Source organism: Mauremys mutica, chromosome 7 (genome assembly GCF_020497125.1).
Source record: "Mauremys mutica isolate MM-2020 ecotype Southern chromosome 7, ASM2049712v1, whole genome shotgun sequence".
In the NCBI taxonomy this organism is placed as follows: domain Eukaryota; kingdom Metazoa; phylum Chordata; order Testudines; family Geoemydidae; genus Mauremys; species Mauremys mutica.
In genome coordinates, this window is record NC_059078.1 from 53,352,463 (window position 1) to 53,375,777 (window position 23,315).

A 23,315-nucleotide genomic window follows, 5' to 3' on the forward strand; every position below is an offset into this window, starting at 1 on the left:
TTGCCCATCACTCCACAGTGTCCGTGCAGCTCGGCTCATTCTCCCTTCAGCGACACTTGGTCGCACTGTAACACACAGTGCTGGGATTTTGAGAGAAATCTTATAGATTGAGGCAGCTCTCTCATTCAAAAACAATCCAGCCCAGACTGTGATTTGGCCTCAGTGTCGCTTTCTTAAGGATGTGTGTGAATGGGTGCGGGAACGTCTACACTACCCGCCGTATCGGCGGGTAGCGATCGATTTTTCAGGGATCGATATATCGCGTCTCATCTAGACGCGATATATCGATCCCCGAACGCGCTTATATCGATTCCGGAACTCCACCACCGCGAACGGCGGTGGCGGCGTCGATATGGAGAGCCCCGGAGATCGATCCCGCGCCGTGAGGACGGGTAAGTTATCGATATAAGATACTTCGACTTCAGCTACGTTATTCACGTAGCTGAAGTTGCGTATCTTATATCGATTTTTCCCCTTAGTGTAGACCAGCAACAGGAGTGAGTCCGAATGCTGCCAAATACTCTTGTCTCTCACAGTCTAACCTAGGGGTGGGCAAACTTTTTGGCCCAAGGGCCACACCTGGGTGGGGAAATTGCATGCAGGGCCATGAATGTAAGGCTGGGGCAGGGGACTGGGGTTCAGGAGGGGTGCAGTGTGCGGGAAGGGGCTCAGGGCAAGGGGTTGGGGTGGAGGAGGGTTGTGGGGTGTACAAGGGGGCACAGGGCAGGGGGTTGGGTGCAGAAGGGGGCTCAGAGCAGGGGGAGGGGGCTCAGAGCAGAGGGAGGGATGTGAGAGGGGACTCAAGGCAGAGGGTTCGGGTGCAGGAGGGGTGCAGGGGCAGGATCCTGCCCAGTGCCACTTACCTGGAGTGGCCCTGGAGTGGCAGCGGCGTGCACCCGGGTAAGGCAGGCTCCCTGCCTGCCTGCCCTGATCTCGCACCACTCCTGGCAGCAGCTGGCACCACGTCCCTGTGGTCCCAGGGGGGAGGGGGCAGAGGGCTCCGCATGCTGCCCTCACCTGTGGGTACCTCCCCCAAAGCTCCCATTGGCCACGGTCCCCCATTCCTGGCCAATGGCAGTTGTGGGGGTTGGTGCCTGCAGGTGAGGACAGTGTGCAGAGCCCTCTGCCCATCCTTCCTCAGGGGCTGCAGGGACGTGATGCCGGCTGCTTCTGGGAGCAGCAAGAGACCCGTGGCACCAGGGGGTGGCAATCCCATGGGCCAGATCCAAAGCCTTGATGGGCCAGATCCAGCCCACGGGACATAGCTTTCCCACCCCTGGTCTAACCCAAAGGCAAGGAGGAATAAGGGAAGCTTTTCCCTGGCCCCAGAACACGCTCTATCAGGCCAGGGAAGGATGTCTTGGGATTTGAGATCATTTTATTTCTCCCTTAGGTAAAAGCACAGACATGAGCCCCCAGCCCAGGCGCTTCACAGCACAGAATAAGGGACCCTCTGAGTCCTCTTCATTGTTGCAACCACTGTTATATATTTGCAGCAAATATTGTACAAAGGTTGTCTAATGAGGTGTCTATGAAAAGGTTATGAATTGCTGGTTATGATTATGCTATCTGTATTCATGTATCATTTTTGTATGTGAAGTTATAAGTATTGGAATATCCACCCAATTTATGGGGATTGTCTGCTCCATTCCTTGCAGTTCACCCTAATGCAGTGACCACAGCTATCCCCCACTAGGACACCAGTCACAGCCAGATGTGCAGTGTAAGATATCTGCAAAAATGGATTCAGGAATTCTGGATTTAAAATCCTAGCTCTGAACAAATCACAGTGTGGAATTTTAAAGCAACCTTGTGGATTTGGATACCCAATTTTCATTAATCTTTAATGGGAAGCAGGTGTCAAAATCCCTTAAACATGAGAATAACTGTACTTTCCTACTTCACAGCAGGGTGGTGTGAATAAATTAATTAGAAGATCAGAAACTGTTGTGAGGAGAGCAACAGAAAGACTTGGATAAATGTTGGAAGAGGAGGGAAAAAATGGAATTAACTGGGGTTTTATTGTTGTTTATTGACAGAAGTCAGCTCCCAAATCCAGCTGACCCAGTCTGGGCCAGAAGTCAAGAAGCCTGGAGAGTCTGTGAAGGTGACATATACAACCTCTGGCTACACCTTTACAGCTGTTGGGGCAGAAGACCCCAACACAGTGCCCGTGGGTGCCATGGCGCCCATGGGGGCATCTAAATGCGCCCGCATCCTGGCCGGCGGTCGAGCATCAGCTGATGTCATCAAGAGGCGTTGCCACCGAAATGCCGCTGAAATTCAGTGGCATTTCGGCGGATGCTCAACCGCTGCCATGGTCCTTCATCTGGCCCCCACAAGAGGAAAAGGTTGGGGACCCCTGTATTAGGGGATGTGATTCAGACCTGGGGGTCTGGGTTTGCAGCAGGCTAGTGGGTCTGGCTCAAACCAGGAAGGGCACTGAAGTCCCAAGCTGCCATGGCAGGAAAGCAGGGGCAGAAGTAATCTTGGCACATCAGTTGGGGGTTTCTGTGATCCAGCCCATCACAAACAGAACAGGTGATCATCAAGTGATCCACCTCCAGTCACCCATTCCCAGTTTCTGGCAAAACAGAGGCTAGGGACACCATTCCTGCCCATCGTGACTAACAGCCATTGATGCACCGATCCTCCATGAATATATCTAGTTCTTTTTGGAACCCTGTTATATTCTTGTCCTTCACAACATCCTCTGGGAAAAGGTAGAATATTTCTGCATAGACTCCTGCTGTTACCACTACAGACTTCTTTCCTTGCATAACTCAGAAGATAAGACCGGATGCTTTACCCTGAGTTAGTCTGCAATAATCAATGTTATTTTTGAACTGTCATCCAAAATCTGGGGCCCTAAGAATTGCCAGACCCAACACTCTCCCAAGGGCCCACCTAGCTCAGTCTTCTGCCTCCCACAGGGGCCACCAGCACCAGCTCTTTTATAGAAAGCAGAGAAATGTGTGGCAATTATCAACTCACCAACTCAAAAGCATAAGATTTCTCATTCCTCCCTCCCTCAAGCGTTCTTGTGACTCTGAAAGCATGGGAGTTTACATCCCTCCCAAAGTTGTCCTTTGAACCAGTGTGAAGCTCTAACTCTGTTTGATACATTACCAGTCTGAAGCTCTAACTCTAACTGTTTTAACCAGAATGACTCTTTGAGCACTACCAGGGTCTACATGGGACATTTGAAGCACAATGAGCCAGTGCACTCTACAGGTTATAGTCCATGTAGACAAGACCAGGGGCTGCAAAGTGCACACGCAGAGTCAGAAACATAGGTGCCCAGGGAACTTCTGCTGGCAAAAAAATTAGATGAAAAGTGATCTTAGATGTATGCAGAATTCAGGGATAGCTGGGCAGGGGGGAGGATGCGTTGAATCCCATTTGGGGCCTGATTATGGGATGTGGGTTCCTAATGTGGCAATTGGGCTCCTAAATCCATTTGTAAATCTATCCCTTAGTATTTAGGGGGCTTAGGAAGGAGAAGAAGAAGAAGATATTGGATTTACTGTTAAAAGACTGATGTCCTAAACATCTTACAGAGTCTCCTACAGCTTTACATAGAGACGTTTGGTTAGGTCTCTCTACCTGAAGTGAATTAATTAGGCCTGAAATTTCAAAGATGCCTAAGGGAGTGAGGTGCTACTTTGCAGCTTCTTTCCACTATGGCAAGAAGGACTCTCACCACAGGACCTCTTCCATTTAAACACCCACTCCAGGTAAACAAACAAAAACCTGGAACAAACAAATCACCCAACAGAAGGGAACAAAGAAAACACACCCCCCCAAGTGCAAATTTTACCTGCAAAGGGAAGAGAAACTCCAAGATCTCAAATGGTGTCAGTATAAGGAACTTCATGGTGAATTGCTCCCTTTGGGGGTACACGTCTTCCTCAGGTGCCCAACTCAGCTGGACTCTCTGAAGGGAGCTTCTGGGCTCTCTGAAGCAGGGAGGCTGGAGGCTCTAAGTTTCGGTTCCCAAGAGGTGGTGAAGCCAAGTGATTTACTCTAGTGAGAGTGTGACCCTTTGGGGGCTGATCCCCTTAAAGGGTCCTCCCAGTGACTATTGCAGAGGTGTTCAAGAGCACCAGGCCTATGCATTCGTGCCCCCTTTGCCAATCCTACACTATGTAAAGATTTGTTTTAAATAGGAAACAAGAGGGTTATATACAAGATTAAAGCAAGTAAACATATTCATAAATGAGTTCCATACTAAAGTTTCTAAAGGTAATAGAAGTTATATATATAAGAAACCTCTATGTGTCCTACAGGGCTAACACAGACTACGCAGCTGGGGGTCTCTGTATATTCAGGAGCTCATCGCAGGTTGTTAGTTGCAGAAATGCAGAGAGAGTCAGACTCAACTCGGAGCTCTACTGAGAGTAATTCCCTTAGTTAATGGAAGGAGTCTGTCCCTTATAAGGAGCGGGATATGCAAATAGGGGTGACCGTTTCCTGTTTAAATCTGTCCCTTTCTCTGCCCAGCCTGACCCAAGAGAGACAATTTTCAGCCCCCTGGGTCTGTGCAGTTACCGGCTAGTCCCCTAAGAACGTTTCCTTCCTATACCAGAGAAAATGAGACTTTGGCTCCATTTAATTTTCATTTTCGCAGCTTTGGAAGGTATTTTGTCCCCTGTGTAATTCGCACAGTCAAGTAAATGTGATACTGTTGCCCTTTTTATGTGATTTGTGTTGTGTTTTTCTTCCCAGGTGTCCGGTCCCAGGTGCAGCTGGTGGAGTCCGGAGGGGATGTGAAAAAGCCCGGAGACTCTCTCCGCCTCTCGCTTCACTTTTACTGACTACGAAATGAACTGGGTCCGTCAGGCTCCTGGGAAGGGGCTAGAGTGGGTGGCTAGGGTTAGCTCCCCAAGCGGATCGAGCCAGTGGTATACTAAGGCTGTCGAAGGGCGATTCACCATCTCCAGAGACAACTCCATCACCACGGTAAACTTACAGATGAGCGGCCTGAAGCCCGAGGACACCGCCGTGTATTACTGCGCCAGAGACACAGCGAGGGGAAGCCAGTCTGAGCTCAGACAAAAACGTCCCCCCAGCCCCTGCAGACACAGGGAAAGGAATTTCCTGCGGGTGGCGTTCACGCTCCGCATCAATGAAAACAGACACAAAATATCGCCCCGCACACAGCTGTACTAGGAGTCAGAGGCTCTGGTAATCACATTTCCCCAGGGGATGCCAAGCGTGTATTTCACACACAGAAGAAAGAAAGGACAGGTGCATCCGACCTCACTAGACTGTGGATATCCCCAGTGACTCTCTGATCGCGTACTGTCCATTTTAAGGCTTCTTCCTTCTCCCAGTGAAGTCAGTGGAGAAGCCGAGCCATTCGTGCAACCCAACTCAGAGGGCATGTTGAGCCCTGAGTGAGGGTTGTTTGACAGGCAGTATGGGGTCAATAATCCCGCAGTGATATTCCCCCTCCACCCTTTTTATAGGGGCAGCACAACCCCGCCATAGAAGATGGGGGTAGAAAGAGACTTCAGGAGGCCATATAATCCGAGATCCTGACAACGTGCCCAGTCCGCACACAGTAACAGGCTGGGCCTTAGTGAGATTTGAGCTGACGCCCACTGGTTTACAACACCAGGGCGCTAAACGCTGAGCTATGGAGCCAGGAAGCGGCATTAATTGCTGGCGCCATAGCTATGCACCTACTGCGTACAATATTTTAGTGATTAACATTATTTGAGGGTCTGTTGCCCAGATCCACATTCACACAAAAATCAAGAGGAATTATGTCTGTGAGTTTCATGCACAGTGATGGGTCAAAGTGGGTATGACTCCAAACATAAATGGGAATGGGAAGAGGAATGTAAATGGAAATATAAAGGTATTAATTTGAATCGGAGTTTGAATTGGGATATGAACTGGAGTATTAATGGGTCTATAAAGGGAAATACGAATAGATATATATGACTGTGAACTCCTATGGATGGCATTGGCAATATGAATGGAAGTGTGAATTCAAATGGGAATGGGAATAACAGCGTGAATAGAAATACGAATCCAAATAGGAATATAAAAATGAAAAGCAATATGAATGCCGACTACTAGTAACTGAGCTGCTGTTCTGCCTGCTACTATGACCCGATTCAGCCTCTCTCTGCTTGGATTCATGTTTTTCATTTCCTTTCAGTTAAAAGTGTCATTAGGGGACTATTATACTGTGAAAGTTACTGGTGACCCCCCCCTTAACAACTAGCAGGCAGCCAGTAGGGGGAAGCAGAAGCCTCACATACACAGTGATCTGAACTTCTGAACTGTCTTTTTTCCTCTGCCTTGAAGCAGAAAAAGCGAGCTCCAAACCGGTTTTCACTGACCAGATAGCAGAAGTACGGGGTCTGGCAACCACCAATCAAGTGTTAACACGGCAGGGGTCTATGTCTGAATGTGTATAAAGGATCTGTGAAATTTGTGTAAGATGGAGTCAGGGGCAGCTCTAGGATTTCCGCTGCCCCAAGGACGGCGGCATGCCGCGGAGGGCACTTTGGCGGTCGCCTGTCCTGTGGCTGTGGTGGACCTCCCGCAGACGTGCCTGCGGAGGGTCTGCTGGTCCCGCGGCTCCGGTGGACCTCCCGCAGGCATGCCTGTGGATGTTCCACCAGAGGTGCGGGACCAGCGGACCCTCCGCAGGCACGTCTGCGGGAGGTCAGCCGGAGCCACCTGCCGCCCTCCCGCGGGACGCCGCTCCAAGCGTGCGCTTGGCGCGCTGGGGTCTGGAGCCGGCCCTGGACTGAGTCTTCTGTATCTCATTACAGGGCTCTGCATCTTTTCCTTATCCCTGTCAGGCTGTTACTGGCTATCAGCTAGACGGACCCGATATTTCGGTAACATACTGACATGCCCCCTCACACTAAAATCTCCTTTCCCCTTTATACCTACCTCCCACAGCCACTCTCACCTCACAGAGACCCCTACAATGCTGCCTATTTTCCTCCTCGCTGCACCTACCCACCATACCTGCCCACAGTCTCTGTAGCATTTGGGGAAGGGATATAGTGGGGGTAATTTAGAAAAAATATTACAGGACCCCTGCTAAAGAAGACGTAGGCATGGCTTATCCCCGAGTCAGGATCTGTCACCTGCTGGTTTTACTGTGAAAGACTAAAAAGGAACAAATAAACAAGCTAGAAAGTGGTTTAGTGAATATGCGGTAAGTAGATAAATACAGATATAATTCAGAGGTTTGTGTGGGCGGGAAGCTGAGACCCCCTTTCCCCTAAGGTATAATATATGGAGGTGTTTGTACTTTACAGATTGAAATCCTCCAGAAAAGGTTTCCTCTGGGAGGTTAGATCCGGACCTGTCGCTGTGTTCAGGGACGTCAGGAAGCACAGGAGGCACTCGGACCAGCAGCAGCCAGCTCAGGACTGAGATCACGATCAGGAGGTAAGTAGTAGAGACGTTGTCTCTCGGAGCTCTCTCCTTCTCTCCTCCCCTCTCAGCGCAGGCATTGAATGTTAACTGTACTGACGTGCACGGAAGCTGTCCCAGCCCCCAGAGTCCCCTCGCACAGGGTTACTCTACCCCTTTCTGTCAGGGTAACTTGTTAAAGAAAAGGTTTCCAAACCCCCATCACAAATAAACCAAATAACTTTACAAGGAGACTGTCCGGTCCCTGCTGGGCTCCAGCCGTGGGAATTACAAAACCTACAGGCAGATATCAAGGGCCATGACCGGGACACATTGCAGTACAGTGTTAAAATGAAGGAGCTGCTGAACACCGACCACAAGACGCGGGAGGCAAACCACCACTCCAGTGCTGCCCCCATGACCTGCTGGTTCTACAATAACCTGGATACGTACTTGGGGGTGACCCCACCTCCACTCCAAACAGCCCCATGGACACTTCCAGTGCTGTGCCAGCCCAGAGTGCACCAAGCCAGGAGCATGAGGAAATCAGGGGTGAGGGTGCTAAGGAGGAGGGGATTCCAGAGCCAGAGGATGACTCATCCATAGATGCATGCATCCAGGAGCTATTTTGTAGCCAGTTGCAGCAGTTGGAGCTTGAGGAAGCACAAAGATGAGAGGAGGCACCTGGTAAGCAGCTTTGATTTTGGGAAGCGAGTTGTTGGGGACAGGCTGGTGGGGTGAGAAGGGCTCCAGAAAGCAGGCTTGGGTCTGCGGTGCCTAGAGGCAGAACAGGGCACTCATGGATTCTTTCACATTGCAGTAATTGGCCTCAGAGATCTCACTGAAAGTCTCATGCAATCCACTTCCACAGGTTCTTTGGCTGAGCTGCTTTGTTCCTTATCCCATTAAGAGTAACATTCCCACGTGACTGTGTCATTGGGGCGGGGCGGAGGGTACCATTGCTGCACACAGGCAAGACACATAAGGGCCAGGACAGAAGCCGCAGTCTTGCAGAGACCATCCTTGCTTCCTTGCTCACCCTCAGCAGCAGATATCTTCAATGGTGAACACAGCTTGTGGAAAATGTGGGGACAGGGTTCAGTATAGGGCCCCACTGCAGTGTTAGCTCTCCCCCAACACACAGTCCCTGAGTACAGTAAGGCCCTGGAACAATGAGATCTCCTGCCCCATGTGGTTACCCACCATTTTGGGGGGGTCTTGTGGCTTATGTGCACTCGCCTTGGGACAGCCAGTTGTGATAGGTATGTGAATTGTGCTTGTGTTTAAGATAGGCCATATCAGTGCTCTGTCTAGTGTTAACAATGGTGCCTCTGTGAAATGTTGCATTTTGGCTTCACAGTTGCAACCTTGGGAGCCCAGTCGTCCTTGTTATCTGCAGCTGAATGGTTGTGCAGACTCAGGAGGCGGCCTCGAAAAAGTAAAGAGGACCTGCTGCATGAACTTATGCAGCGGCTAGCAAACCACTGCTGAGAATCAAAAAACTCAGGAGTGGCAGGACATTGCAAGGAGGGTATGGAAGGAGAGTGCGGAGCACTGGAAAGAAGCCACGGAGCAGATCCTAACCGTTATGGAGCACCAAGCAGAATTGATCCAGGTGTTCCTAGCACTGCATAGGGAGCAGCTCTGCACCCGACCTCCCCTGCAGTCAGTGTCCCAAAACTCTTTCCCTGGTGCCCCCAGGTCACCACCAACACAGTTTAGCCACCATCCTTTCCTCTATCACCACCCGCTGCCTCCCACACCAGGGGGCTGTGGATTGTCTCTCCGGGTGCAGCCTGGGCAGAGAGAGGCTCAGATTTAAACAGGCCACTCTGACCATCATTTGCATGTCCCCCTCATTTTAAAAGAGTGACACTTCTTCCATTATTGACCTGAATCACTTGCACAAGGGCTGAGAGAGGGGAACCAGACTGCAGCTTTCCCAATGTATGTACAGCGCCGAGCACACTGTGGTGGGATCCTGATTATACTTTTCCTTCAGAGACAACTCTACATCTGCCCTGAATGAGCACAAATCCCTAGGCACCAGTCTAGAGGCACATCCAAAAATCTACCGCTAATATCTGTGATCTAAAGAGAGAGGAGCAGCGCAGGCTCTGATGTTGGGGGGGTCTGTTCTGTGTAAAGTTAGTTGAGGGAGAACACTAGCGGGTAGATATGGAGGTCAGGGGAATAAGCTCTGCCATGGGAGTCTCTATGAGGTGGGAATGGCAGTGGGAGGACATGACGGTAGGGTTAAAGTGTCTGTGGGGTGGGAGTGAACAGGTGTTGCGGTCTCAGGCAGATGTCAGAACATTCTCGCTTTCTAACTGCTGTATTCAGTCCTATTCACATTTATTTCTACAGGAATAGGGGCCTGGGCACCTCTACCAGTGCGAGGCGATGTTAGAATCTTGTGCCTCTGCTTGGACAAACTCCCAGTAATTGTTTCTGTAAGTGCAAAGGGGGCAACACAGTTCCTGGGATAGGTTGCTAGGCTGAGATAAAACATCTGGGGCCGCTTGGGGGAGCACAGTCAGCGTGTTAGGAAGAGGTGACTGGAGGGGGAAGAGAAGCTCCCTTTTATCAAAGTATTATTATCTGTCTGTGAGGAGTTATAGCTAATCTCTGGGTTTCAGTATTACATGAACATAAGAATGGCCAGACTGAGTCAAACCAAAGGTCCATCCCGCCCAGTATCCTGTCTACTGACAATGGCCAATGCCAGGTGCCCCAGAGGGAGTGAACCTAACAGGTAATGATCAAGTGATCTCTTTCCTGCCGTCAAACAGAGGCTAGGGACACCATTCCTTACTCATCCTGGCTAATAGCCATTAATGGACCGAACCTCCATGAATTTATCCAGTTCTCTTTTAAACGCAGATATAGTCCTAGAGTTCACACCCTCCTCAGGCAAGGAGTTCCACAGGTTGACTATGCACTGTATGAAGAAGAACTTCCTTTTATTTGTTTTAAACCTGCTGCCTATTAATTTCATTTGGTGGCCCCTAGTTCTTTTATTGTGGGAATAAGTAAATAACTTTTGCTTATTCACTTTCTCCACATCACTCAGGATTTTATATACCTCTACCATATCCTTAGTCTCCTCTTTTCCAAGCTGAAAAGTCCTAGCCTCTTTAATTGCCCCTCATATGGGACCCATTCCAAACCCCTAATCATTTTAGTTGCCCTTTTCCGAACCTTTTCTAATGCCAGTATATCTTTTCTGAGATGAGACCACCACATCTGTACACAGTATTCGAGATGTGGGCGTACCATGGATTTATATAAGGGCAATAATATATTCTCAGTCTTATTCTCTATTCCCTCTTTAATGATTCCTAACATCCTGTTTGCTTTTTTGACTGCCACTGCACACTGCGTAGACGTCTTCAGAGAACTATCCACGATGACTCCAAGATCTTTTTCCTGATTAGTTGTAGCTAAATTAGCCCCCATCATATTGTATGTATAGTTGGGGTTATTTTTCCCTATGTGCATTATTTTACATGTATCCATGTTAAATTTCATTTGCCATTTTGTAGCCCAATCACTTCATTTTGTGAGATCTTTTTGATGTTCTTCACAGTCTGCTTTGGTCTTAACTATCTTGAGCAGTTTAGTATCACCTGCAAACTTTGCCACCTCACTGTTTACCCCTTTCTCCAGATCATTTATAAATAAGTTGAATAGGATTGGTCCTAGGACTGAAAGGAATGAGATGAAATAAAATCCGTGGGTTCCCAGAGTTGTCGCTTTTCTCCCAATTAAACTTATTGTAGGTTAAATAGACCTTGAGGGACACAAAGGTTTTTGGGCTGAGCTCAGACAGTCTTTAAACCATGATTTGACGTCTTCAGTAGCTCAGCCAGAGGGTAGGGGTCTGTTACAGGAGTGGGTGGGTGTGGTTCTGTTGTGGAAGGGGTCGTGGGGCATCCTGGGTCCTGTCCCAATGCCCCAAGATGCATTGCTTCGCATCCCAGCAATCCCTGTGCTTCTGTTCGCATTTGGCACCATCTTTCAATGGTTTGTGTACTGCGCACCCTGCCCTGCCTCTTTCTGGCTACAGGAATGGATCCCGAACTGCTGACCAGAATGCTGCTCGCTCTGACCAACACGTCATGAGTGGCCGGGCCAATGGGGGCTGCTGAGGCGGCGTGGGTTGAGGGACATACTGTCCACCACTTTGCAGGTCCCATTGCCCCAGAGCAGCGATCGGCAGCTACTAGGAGCCCCGATCAGCTGGATCTGTGAAGGGGCAGGTAAACTGGCCTGGCTCTCCAGGGGCTTTCCCGATACAAGCTGTGATCTCTGTTTGAGAAACCCTGTATTAAGGGCATGTTGGTGCACATATCAGCAGGTAAACGTAGCGATTTCTGTCTGGTTTAGTGATATGAGATAAATATTCTTTCAGGTCTTGTACAGCCATTGACACTACTGAGAATAAAGTGCAAAGTTCAGTCAGGGACACTAAGAATTGTGCTTAAATTTAAAGTAGTGTCCTGAATAGAGATGGGTTTAAGCAAATTCTTACATGCTTTAATGAATCAAGGCCTAAGACATTGTACTAGGGTCTCCCTGAAATCATTTGCATTCTTGAAAATTATCCACTGCCATCTCCCTTAAGCGATTTGGAATATCTCAGCCCTGCACTGTGCTGGGATCTTACATAACAGTCTTTGTAACAGATTTCCCACACTTAAATATCGCTGAGCTGTGCGTCTGAGCGCACTGTATCTTACCTGAGAAAGGACAGGCCCTCCACCAATTAGAGTGTGAGACTGGGATTTTCAAAGGCACCCAAAGATTGGAAGTTTCCAGCTCCCATGGGATTTGCGTATTTACATTAAGACCCTTTAAAAACTCCACCCTGTTGCATAAACACAGTGACAAGGTGGAGCTTTTAAGATCTATGCACTGTTCATTTTGTTATTTTACCCAGCATTTCCATAGAAACTTTAGTTTGACATTTTTCTCTGTATTATTGCCTGTTTTTAGTGGGTGTTGAAAATAATATGAACGGTAATACTAAGAGGAAGAAGAGTGATACAACACTTCTATGCAACTGAACTGTGATTCATACCATTAGCCCCGCTCAAAGCAGTGCAAGTACTGTACTCTCAGTTACAGTGCCACAGGCCTACAAACCCCTGCAGGGTTATAACCCTAAGCCATAGATAGATTCCTTCAGGGTGCCGACTCTGAGGAAGGTTGGACGTTCTTGCCCCAACCCAAAGCGCAGTGAAGTGAATGGGCATCTTTCCAACGGCTTCTGTGAGCTTTGGCTGAGGTCTTGTATTAAGGTGATTCCAACGGAGCTTTTTCTTCTTCTTTTCCCCCCAGATGGCCGGTCCCAGGTTCTTCTGGTGGAGTCCGGAGGTGGAATTCAGAAGCCCGGAGACTCTCTCAGCCTCTCCTGCAAAGCCTCCGGGTTCACCTTCACCAACTACCATATGAGCTGGGTCCGTCAGGCGCCCGGGAAGGGCCTGGAGTGGGTCTCACTGATATACAACCCTGCTAATAGCCACAGCACGTTTTACAGTTATTCACCATCTCCAGAGACGACTCCAAGAGCCTGGTGTAGCTGCAAATGACCAGACTGAAAGCGGAAGACACCGGCCGCTATTACTGTCCGAGAGACACAGCGATCAGAAATCAACTGCAGTGAATACAAAAACCTCTTCCTCGAATCTAAACATTCTCAGCGCCAGCAGAGAGCAGCAGGTACTGACACGGCAGGGCAGTTTAAACACAGATCCATAGATTGTAAAGTATCCAGCCCTTAATCAGGGATTCCGTCCTCTAAAAATGCACATTGGTAATTAAAGACTCACTATGTTGACAGAATAGAGAGTAGCTTATTTAGTGGACAGCAATGGAGAAACAGAATCCGCCTGAATTACTATGAATAATTAACTTTCTGCTCTTCAACCCGCCTTGTAACCATGAACTAAGAGGAAGAAATGCCAGAGACATTATTTAAAGAGTCTGTTTGCCAGAAACTGGGAATGGCTGACAGGGGGTGGATCACTGGGTGACTCCCTGTTCTGTTCATTCCGTCTGGGGCACCTGCCATTGGCCATTGCAGGGAGACAGGATATTTGGCTAGATGGACCTTTGGTCTGACCCAGTCTGGCTGTTCTTATGTTCTTTAGAGTCATGGTGGACCCGCCCTAGAATTTTTCACACCATAATTTTGTCACTCTCTGCAGATACCCGGAGAAGGCTGAATGGTGCTCCATGAGCGCATTGTCTCTGTTTGCTCTTTAATGCATAAGCACAAGCTGGAGAAGAGTTAAAGATGAGTTTGTTTTATTTTCTGGGTAATTTCGGGCCGTTCCTATACACCTGGTGGTTCACCCTGAATACAGGCGTTAGGACTCTGTTCAAAGACAAGACCAAGCCATTTTAGTGTGGGATTTTCAAAGGCTCCCAAATGGTTCCAGCTTTCTTTTTCGAAACTCCTGTGTTGGGCAGGAGGTGCGTGTTGGAAACGGCTGTGGGGTGAGGTTTGGCCAAATTGCCAAGAACACGCAGTAAGGAAGCATCGCTTTCAGATTGCCTGTAGGTCATGTCCAAAGAGTAGTGTCAGGGGATACTTCTGGTTCTGTTTTCACATAGTCCCGTTCTTTGGCTGAGGGTTCTGGTCTCTGCTATTCCCTATCAGGTCACCGCCCCCCCGCCCCGCTCAATCTCATCGGGCCTGCTCCCCTTGCTGGGTTCAGCCCCTTTTATTTCCAACCCGCCCGGCTCTCCCCAGATTATGCAAAGCTGACACAGCCAAGTCCCTACTTACGCACTGACTCAGGCGTCCCAGCCACAGGCCCCGCATCCCGCTCAGGGACTTACCGGGCTGCGCTCCCCTCCCATCACCAGGCTGGGTCCGCTGAGACTCCGCATTTTCCTGGTTGGACTCTCATGTGCGTTTGTTTGTCTGTTCACCCGCCCATTCTCGGTATCTCTGCAGTTCACGGGCTGAGGGGGCTATTCAGAAGTTGCCAAGTTCCCCAGGAACACTCAGAAAGTCAATAGTGCTCGTGCTCCTAAATGATGTGAGTGCGTTAGAAAAAATACCCTCTCCAACATCCTGCGTGGGAAGGCCAATGGAGTCACGCTAGGGATGTATTAGACCAATATCTGCCGAGCTGTCTGTTTCCTTCCGTCGATTGTATCTATTTAATGTCACTGTTCCTTTTAAACATTTCCTGTAACAACCGGCTTTGCTTGTCTCCAGGGGCCCGGGCACAGCTGGTTCTTAACCAGTCCAGCCCGGGGAATCCACCAAACTGACCTGTGCCCGTGAGCGGCTTTGATCTCAGCAGCTGTTATATGAACTGGGTCCGACGGGCTCCGGGAAAGGGGCTGGAGTGGCTGATCTACTATTATACATCGTCTGACAACAGCTACTTCCCGACCATCGATTCACAGCCTCCAAGGACAGCTCCAATTTCTACCTACACGTGACCGGCCTGGAAGCGGAGGACACCGCCCTGTATTACTGTGCGCAGGGCCAGCTCCAGGCACCAGCATCCCAAGCCGGTGCTTGGGGCGGCAATCTGCAAGGGGCGGCAGTCCCTGTGTTTTTGCCCCCAAGCAGCGCCCCGAATTGCTGCGGGAGGGCGGGGGCAGGCCGTGTGCTCATAGTGCGGCAGGCGTGTTTCAGCGGGGGCGGCAATTGGGCGGCAGCGTCTATGTTGCGCTGTGGGCAGGGGCGCAGCTTCTGTCTTCCGGCTGAAGACAGAAGCTGCCTCCGAATTGCTACCACCGGGGAAACGCGCGAGCCGCATTCAGGGCACACGGACTGTCCCCGCCCTCTGGCGTCAATTCGGCGCGCTACTAGGGGCGTCAAAAACAGTAGAGCCGGCCCTGATCAGCCCAAAGACTTCCATTGAACTGAACTGATTTCAATAAAGCTGTTATTAACTAGAAATGTAGCTATGTCTGTACAGTAAATGCAATGCTTCCCCCAACACTATCATTAATCTCTACCGAGCACGGGGTAGGATATCAGAGATACTGTAAGGGAGTTAAACCCTCAATTTCCCAATTCCCTGGGGCTCTATTGAAATCCCTGCCAAAACCACAAGAGAGGAGGTTACAGTTCCCGTTCCCAAACATCCCTCCATTGCTAAGAAGGCGCTGTCCTGCACATATATGTGGCTGAGAATCTCCCACGCCTTTACGAGTGTTAAAGGACCAAATGCTATTTATTTAAATTGATTTGGGGCGTCCATACGCCTTAAGAGGCTTCATAATTTTCTGCGCTGAACTCACTGTCTTAGGGGGACACGCATCCCAGGGAGAGATCCTCATGTGCTGACAGAGCTCACACCCAGTCATCGCTTATAGTCGCCTTGTGAAACTCGCATGCAAATCCCTGCCCTGGAGGGTTCCTGTTTAAATACAAACCCCTGATTGGAGGAGCCTCAGTCTCCCCTAAGACACAGAACTGCCCGGGCCTGGCTGCTGGGGACAGTTTGCACCTTCACTTAAAATGAACCTGCTACGGATTTTCCTGTTCATGCTGGTGGCCCCTTCAGGTACGTGTCTATTGGGGGTCACCAGGGTTCCTTGCTGCAGTGACTGCAGAAGAGGCGCTGTTCAAAAGAGCCCACTGGAATTAGGTGCACATATCCCAATGGAATTTAGTGGCAGTTGGGCGCCTCACTCCCTTAGGTGCGGTCTCAGGGTGTTTAATTTTCACATGGTCCCCGCTCCCAGGGGACAGGGCCTGGCTCATTTCTGTGTTTCATTTCTGTGTTTCCTTCCCAGGTGTCCTCTCCCAAGTGCAGCTGAAGGAAACGGGCCCGGGAGCGGTGAAACCCGGAGAGTCCCTGACACTCACTTGTACCATCTCTGGAGACTCGGTTTCTAGCGCCAGCGTCACCTGGACCTGGATCCGGCAGCCCGCGGGGAAAGGGCTGGAATGGGTGGGACGCATTTACTACAAACCGAGTCAGTGGTACACTAACTACGCCAGCGGTCTGCAGAGCCGCGTGTCCATCACACAAGACACTTCCAAGAACCAGTTCTCTCTGCAGCTTCGCTCGCTGACAGCTGCGGACACCGCCACCTATTACTGCGCCAGAGAGACACAGTGACACAGAGCAGAGCGGGACTGGCACAAAAAGTGGAAGCGGATTCTGACCACTTAATTTTCACAATTTGAGCCGAAAGAGCTGAGATTCTCCTCTCCCCCTTCCCCATAACACTCCATGTACGTGGAAAGAAAATGCAAAGGGGAGGCGGGTACGGAATCTGAGCGAACTTCTGATGTATATTTGCACCAAGGTGATGCCACGAACAGGAGGATCATGAGCCCAGTGACACGCACCAACGCCCTGATGGCGATATTTACAAAAGTGCTGGCAGCGCTTGTCCAGCAAAATTAAGTATCCTGGATCTTCCAAGGGCTTTTCGGGGAAACACACAAACAAATCCAGTCCTTCCCCTCCGGATGGGAAAGAGAAATAGGGAAAGAGATAGCAAGGGACTAAATGGAAAAATGAGGTTGACCTGGAAAGTTTTCAGGAGCACCGATTTGAATCGAGCAGCTGAGGAGGATGAAGACGTTGATAATAATAATAATAGTAACAAAATAATAACACGTGGTGTTCAGATCGGGTGCTGTACTAACACCCAGGAAACAAAGAACAGGAAATTGCACAAGGAAAACGAGGAAGTGGAGCAGGGGTCTCTGAGTGGTTGACGGCTGCAGCCCTGGGCTCCTCATTTTACCTTGGAGTCCATATGGGTGACCTGCCAGAGTATCTGCCTCTAGCAAGGATGGCTAGGCCTTCCTCACACTGATTCCTACTGATTGGCGGATTTCGTTAGTGGGGCCCTGTGCTCAGCTTCATTTTTGCTCCCTGCATTGGACCCAGACAAGAAAAATAACATTCTCTCTTATCTCCCCTGCCCCTCGTTTTTCATTCTTTTTTCCTTCATCCTCCTCCTATATTATAAGTAATTGGAAATAAGTGAAAGTAGAGTGAGGAACCTTGATTGTTTTTGTAGTCTAACCTTTTTCAGGGACCTCTTGAAAAGTGCTGAGTGTCTCAGTGGACCATTTAATGATCTTTCCAAATATTGTTTGTACCATTAGCTAACTATTGTAAAGTGCTTTGGATAAGAGTGCTTTATAAAAAGAAAAATATAATAATATAATATAATAATATAATAATAATATAATAATAATAATATAATAATTTTTCCTCGGTCCACCTGGATGGAGTTCTCAGACCCCAGTTTGAGAACTTCTGGTCTAGATGAAAGTTTGTGTTTGCATTATGCTAAAGTGAAAAATGCATAAAAATAAATAGTATAGATGCATGAATGGAAAAATAAAATTTAACTTCCTCTGGAGAAACGTATTCAATTTGGAAACGAAACCCAGATAACATTTTTTCTACACTGTTTCTTTACAAAATCATCAATTATGTTCTCATAAGTAATATTTTGTAAAGAGGCACTTTCAATTGTATCTAGCTAAAGGACAGCTGGTGCACTGCCTACACTGGCACTTGACAGCGCTGAAACTTGCTGCACTCAGGGAGGTGTTTTTTTCCACACACTCATGAGCAAGAAAGTTGCAGCACTGTAAAGCGCCAGTATAGACAAGTCCTAAGCCCTTGGCTACACTGGAGAATTGCAGTGCTGGTGGTGGCTTTACAGGACTGTAACTCACTCCCCATCCACACTGGCAAGGAACGTACCGCGCAGTATCTCCGTGGATACAGCGCTGTTTGTACTCCACCTCAACAAGAGGAATAAAGAGTATAGTGCTGCTGCTGCTGCAGCGCCAGAGTAAACGGGGAATAATCTTAGTATACTGGGACTGAGCTCCGGAAGCTTCCCATAATCCTTTTAAGAACTCACTGTTTGCTGTGAATGAGCAGAGGCAGGGAGCTGCCTTTGGAACATCCACAGCTAGTGTAGAGGAGAGAAGCAGCTCAGCAGGCAGTAGGGGGGGGTGTCTGTTTCCGCGAGACTGCTTATCTGGTCTGTGAGGAAAAAAACAGCTGCTGTTTGCTTTTAGTGAGTGACAGAGGGATGGGGGAGGGGGTCAGAACTTGCAATGCAGCTGCTGACAGTGTCAGCCCCAAAAATCCACTCTCTCTCTCTCTCCCCCACATGCTCTATCACACTCCACCCTACGCCCACCCCTTTTTTAATTTTTTTTATTTTTTTGCTTGGGGCCTCATTGCCGGGAGCCGGCCCTGGCGCAGCCACTTGCCGGAGCCGGGAGCCGGGATCCACGCCCCCTGCCCAGCCCAGTGGCGCCCTGCACAGCCCACTCTGGAAGGGAAACCCTGCGTCGCCCTGGGGAGACTCGGAGAGGCATTGGCAGCAGGACCCCTCCTGCCTCCCTGCTTCCGGGCCCCGCCTCCCTCCCTCCCAGGCTCCTCACACATTCCGGGAGCCCCTCTCACCACTGCAGCCAGAGGGGATCCCAGAGTGTGTGAGGAGCTGGGGAGGGAGGGAGGGAAGTTGGTTGTCATGGTTTTTGGTTCCTATGGTAACTGAGTTAGATTATTAGGTGATAGCTCAGCCAGCTTCAGCCGGCTGGGTGAGTTCTCTGAGTCTGTAAATAAAATGGTGGTTTTGTTAGCTGTCAGCACTCTGGCCTCAAGTGATTTCTTCCTAAACCGGCTGCCCCCAAGGATATAACAAGTGGTGACGATGGATGGGATCCTGGTGCTGCTCCAGTAACAGAAGGAAGTAGAAGTCAAGGTACAAAACAAACAAATAAAAAAGCTGCTTGTTTGCACTGACTGTGAAAGTGAAACTAAAATCATGGCTACTCTGACCAGGACACTGGAACCTTTTGATGAGAATATAGAGCAGTGGCATGTGTATACTGAGCGTTTTGAGCTTTTTGTTATTGCAAATGACATTACAGAAGCGAAGAAGGTGCCAATATTCTTAAGTGTTGTAGGGGCTAAAACCTACTCCCTGCTACGCAGCTTACTACACCCTGTTAAGCCTGAGGCTAAATCTGACAGTGACATTGTGGAAATCCTGGGGTCCCATTTCTCCCCAAAACCACTGGTAATTGCTGAAAGATATAGGTTCCACAAAAGAGACCAAAAGGAAGATGAAACAGTTGTACAATTTGTAGCCATTTTAAAAAAGCTAGCAGAACACTGTGAATTTAATGAGATGTTAAATGATGCCCTGCGTGACAGGTTAGTGTGTGGCCTGTACAGTGAAGCTATACGGAAGTGCCTACTGACAGAGGCTCAGCTTACCTTACAGAAGGCTGTTGATATTGCTGTCTCCATGGAACTGGCTACAAGGGAGGCGCAATACATCGGTGCATCCCCTAGGGTGCAAAAAGTGTCACAAGAACTGACCCACAAAACGGTGCAGAGTCAAGAATGTTACCGCTGTGGTAAGCCGGGTCACCAGGCATCGGAATGCTGGTGTAAGGACCTGGTGTGTCGACACTGTGGCAAAAAGGGACACATTGAGTGTACCTGTAAACAAAAGAAAAGGAGGCCTGTGGTCTGGCCGACAAAAAGAGGAACCTTGGATACCCTAGAGCAGACCCGGGATGACCAAGGTGACACCTCATCGCAAGAGAAAGTGCCACTGCATGTTTTGTCTTTGGCAGTGGGCTCACATGAATACTGGGTAACCCCGTTATTGGATGGCAAATGTATACGCATGGAACTGGACACCGGTGCAGCCGTCTCACTGATCTCCGAGACTGTATATAAAGAAAAGCTACAGCATCTTCCGCTTAAGGCAACAAAACCTATTCTGAAGACGTATACGGGAGAAGCTGTGCCTATGCCTTAACTATTGATGTTAAGGTGGAGCTCAATGGACAGGTGGCTAAATTGACACTGTTTGTGGTGAGAGGTAACTACCCAGCCTTAATGGGTAGGTCTTGGCTTGGGAAGATTCAACTGAACTGGGCAGAAGTGCACCGGATGACTAAAGAAGAAACCAGTCTAACCCCTATACTAAGGAAACATGCTGCTGTTTTTGGAGATGATTTGGGAAGTATGAAGGGAATCACTGTGACATTGACCATTAAACCTGACAGTACACCAAAATATCTGAAAGCCCGAACTGTGCCATATGCCATCAGGCCAAAAGTTGAAGCAGACCTGGAGCGCCTGGTCACCAATGGAGTCCTAATACCAGTTACCCATAGCTCATGGGCCACTCCTATCGTTCCAATAGTGAAGAAAGATGGCTCTCTCCGGATTTGCGGTGATTTTAAAGTCACTATCAACCCAGTGTTGTGTGCAGAGCAATACCCGCTTCCCCGCATTGATGACCTCTTCGCAGGCCTGGCTGGGGGACAAAAGTTCAGTAAGATTGATCTGAGTCAAGCATATTTACAGATGCACGTCGATGAAAAGTCCCAAGAGCTGTTGACTATTGTGACTCATAAGGGGCTTTATTGATACTGTCGCCTACCCTTCGGAATCACATCGGCTCCCGCCCTGTTCCAGAGGGCTATGGACCAGATCTTGTGTGGCTTGTCAGGAGTTCAGTGCTATCTGGATGATATCCTGGTCACTGGAAGAAATTAAGAGGATCACTTAAAGAATTTAGAGGCTACCCTACAAAGACTGGAAGAGTATGGCCTACGAGTTCGCAATTCTTCAAGCCCTCTGTTGAATATTTGGGACACATCATTGATTCTGCAGGTCTTCATAAGGCCCCTGCAAAATTTAAAGCTATTGTGGAGTGTAGTATCAGAGGGGTAGCCGTGTTAGTCTGGTTCTGTAGAAGCAGCAAAGAATCCTGTGGCACCTTATAGACTAACAGACGTTTTGCAGCATGAGCTTTTGTGGGTGAATACCCACTTCTTCAGATGCAAGCAGTGGAGTGTAGCGAGTCGGTGTGGCTCCCCTCCTGCCCAGCAGAGGGAGCTCCCTCCCAGACGCCCAAGTGGGCTGAGTCACCACTTCCTGTTCCCGCCCCCCGGAAGTCAAGGGGCGGGACAGGAAGTAGAAAAGGAGAACGCCAAAGCTCAGTCCGGAGCCAGCCACCGCCGCGAGTAGACGTGCCGGCAGGAGCTCCAGACTGGGAACCCTCCAGGACCCGAGGCGGTGATCCGGACTGGCTCCCACTGCCCCGCGCCCGGTACGATGAGGAACCTGCGGAACTTCCCTGGGATCGGAACCCGGAGCAGCCGCTAGGACTTCCTCCCGCCCGGTACGAGGAGGAGCCGCCGCCGCCGCTTCCGCCCTGCTGTTATCCGGAGGAACCACCGGAGCCAGCCTGGCCGGACTGCCAGCAGGAGTTGCCTGACTTGCCCCCAAGCCCTGGTCCTGCAGACCCCATGCCGGTGGACTGGCCCGAACCCATGGCGACCGAGGTGCAGGTACCTATAGAGGGGGATATGGAATGTAGCCCGGGGATAGCCGACCCCTGTCAGGCTATAGGCACCGAGGTGCCCATGTCAGTGTGTTTCGGTCAGGACCCCACTGACCAGCGGCAGTGCTAGCCGCTAATAGGGCCCCGGGCTGGGACACAGTGGAGTGGGTGGGCCTGTGTCCCCCCCCTGCCACCCCACTCACGGGTGGCAGTCTCCCCCTCACCCCAGCGCAGACAGAGAGGCCTGCACTAGTCTGAGTGGTTGTCATCGCTCAGCTCCTGACACCAGGGCCTGAGCCCTGTTGACTATTGTGTTTTGCCCCGCCCTGACCAAAGGGCCTGGGTTTGTATTGAACTGCTGTTGCCCAGCCCCCGGCTCCAGAGGGCCTGGGCTTATATAAACTGTTGTTGCCCCACCCCTGCTCCAGAGGGCCCGGGTTTCTACTGACCTGCTGTGACCCAGCCCCCTGCTCCAGAGGGTCTGGGCTTATATTGAACTATTTGTGTTGCCCAGCTCCTGCTGTAAGGATCTGGGCGTAGAACTGCTATTGTGCTGCCCCGCCCTGATTGAGGGCCTGGGCTTACCCTGATTGACTGTGTGCCTTGTGCGGCCCCTGCCTGAGGGTCTGAACCTGGACTTATATTGAGACTGATTGCTGTTATCCACCCCCCTGCTCCAGAGGGCCTGGACTTATATTGAGACTGATTGCTGTTATCCAGCCCCCTGCTCCAGAGGGCCTGGACTTATATTGAGACTGATTGCTGTTACCCAGCCCCTGTTTCAGAGGGCCTGGGCTTATATTGAACTACTGTTGCCCAGCCCCCTGCTCCAGAGGGCCTGGGCTTCTATGGAACTGCTGTTGCCCCGCTCCTGCTCCAGAGGGCCGGGGTTTATATTGAACTGCTGTTGCCCCGCCCTGACCGAGGGCCTGGGCTTACACTAACTGACTGTGTGCTTTGTGTTCATCCCCTGTCTGAGGGTCTGCACCTGTGAACCTTCATGAGACTGATCGTGGTGAGACTCTGAGACTGATTGTTGTTCAGCCCCCCTGATCTAGGGGCCTGAAGGCGCTGCGACTGATTGTTGGTCAGCCCCCCCCGATCCAGAGGGCCTGACTCCTGAGACGGTGCTAACCCTGACTACTTGCCGCCCACCAGTTAGAGGGGACAAGGAGCGAGTCGGTGTGGCTCCCCTCCCGCCAGCTGGAGGGTTGAGCCCCAACCACCAGCTTACATGGAGGCTCCCCCACCTCGAAATGTAAGCCAGCTGCGCTCGTTTCTAGGACTACTGAACTACTATGGAAAGTTCATCTCACAGTTAGCCACACTGCTAAAACCACTTCATGAGCTCCTTGGGCAGAACAAGGCGTGGAAGTGGACTGAAGCCTGTGATGTTGCATTTAAAAAAGCTAAGGATGCATTGCTAAATTCTGAAGTTCTAACAACAGCTCCAGCCCATCTCAAACTTTTTCTCATTTCCAATTGAAAGAGCTGGCAAATTGTCATGCCCTACAGGTCTCAAACCTGGTCCCTTAAAATTCATGGGAGCAGCCATGCTCCAACCCTCCACCTGCCAGCAAGCTAGG

At 50.0% G+C, this 23,315-nt stretch overlaps 1 long non-coding RNA gene and 1 gene segment (V, D, J or C); both read left to right on the plus strand.

Moving 5' to 3' along the window:
- Positions 1–333: 333 nt before the first annotated feature.
- Positions 334–7,423, plus strand: LOC123374642. 2 transcript variants are annotated; one of them, XR_006581146.1, is made up of 3 exons: positions 334–392; positions 4,729–5,187; positions 7,293–7,423. It is a non-coding gene; the product is annotated as an uncharacterized LOC123374642 (long non-coding RNA). The 2 variants fall into 2 exon arrangements; XR_006581147.1 differs by lacking the exon at positions 334–392 and adding an exon at positions 2,049–2,107.
- An 8,418-nt stretch (positions 7,424–15,841) lies between these two features.
- Positions 15,842–16,496, plus strand: LOC123375195. The segment is given in 2 exon segments: positions 15,842–15,929; positions 16,162–16,496. Coding segments are annotated over 2 exon segments (375 nt in total).
- Positions 16,497–23,315: the final 6,819 nt, after the last annotated feature.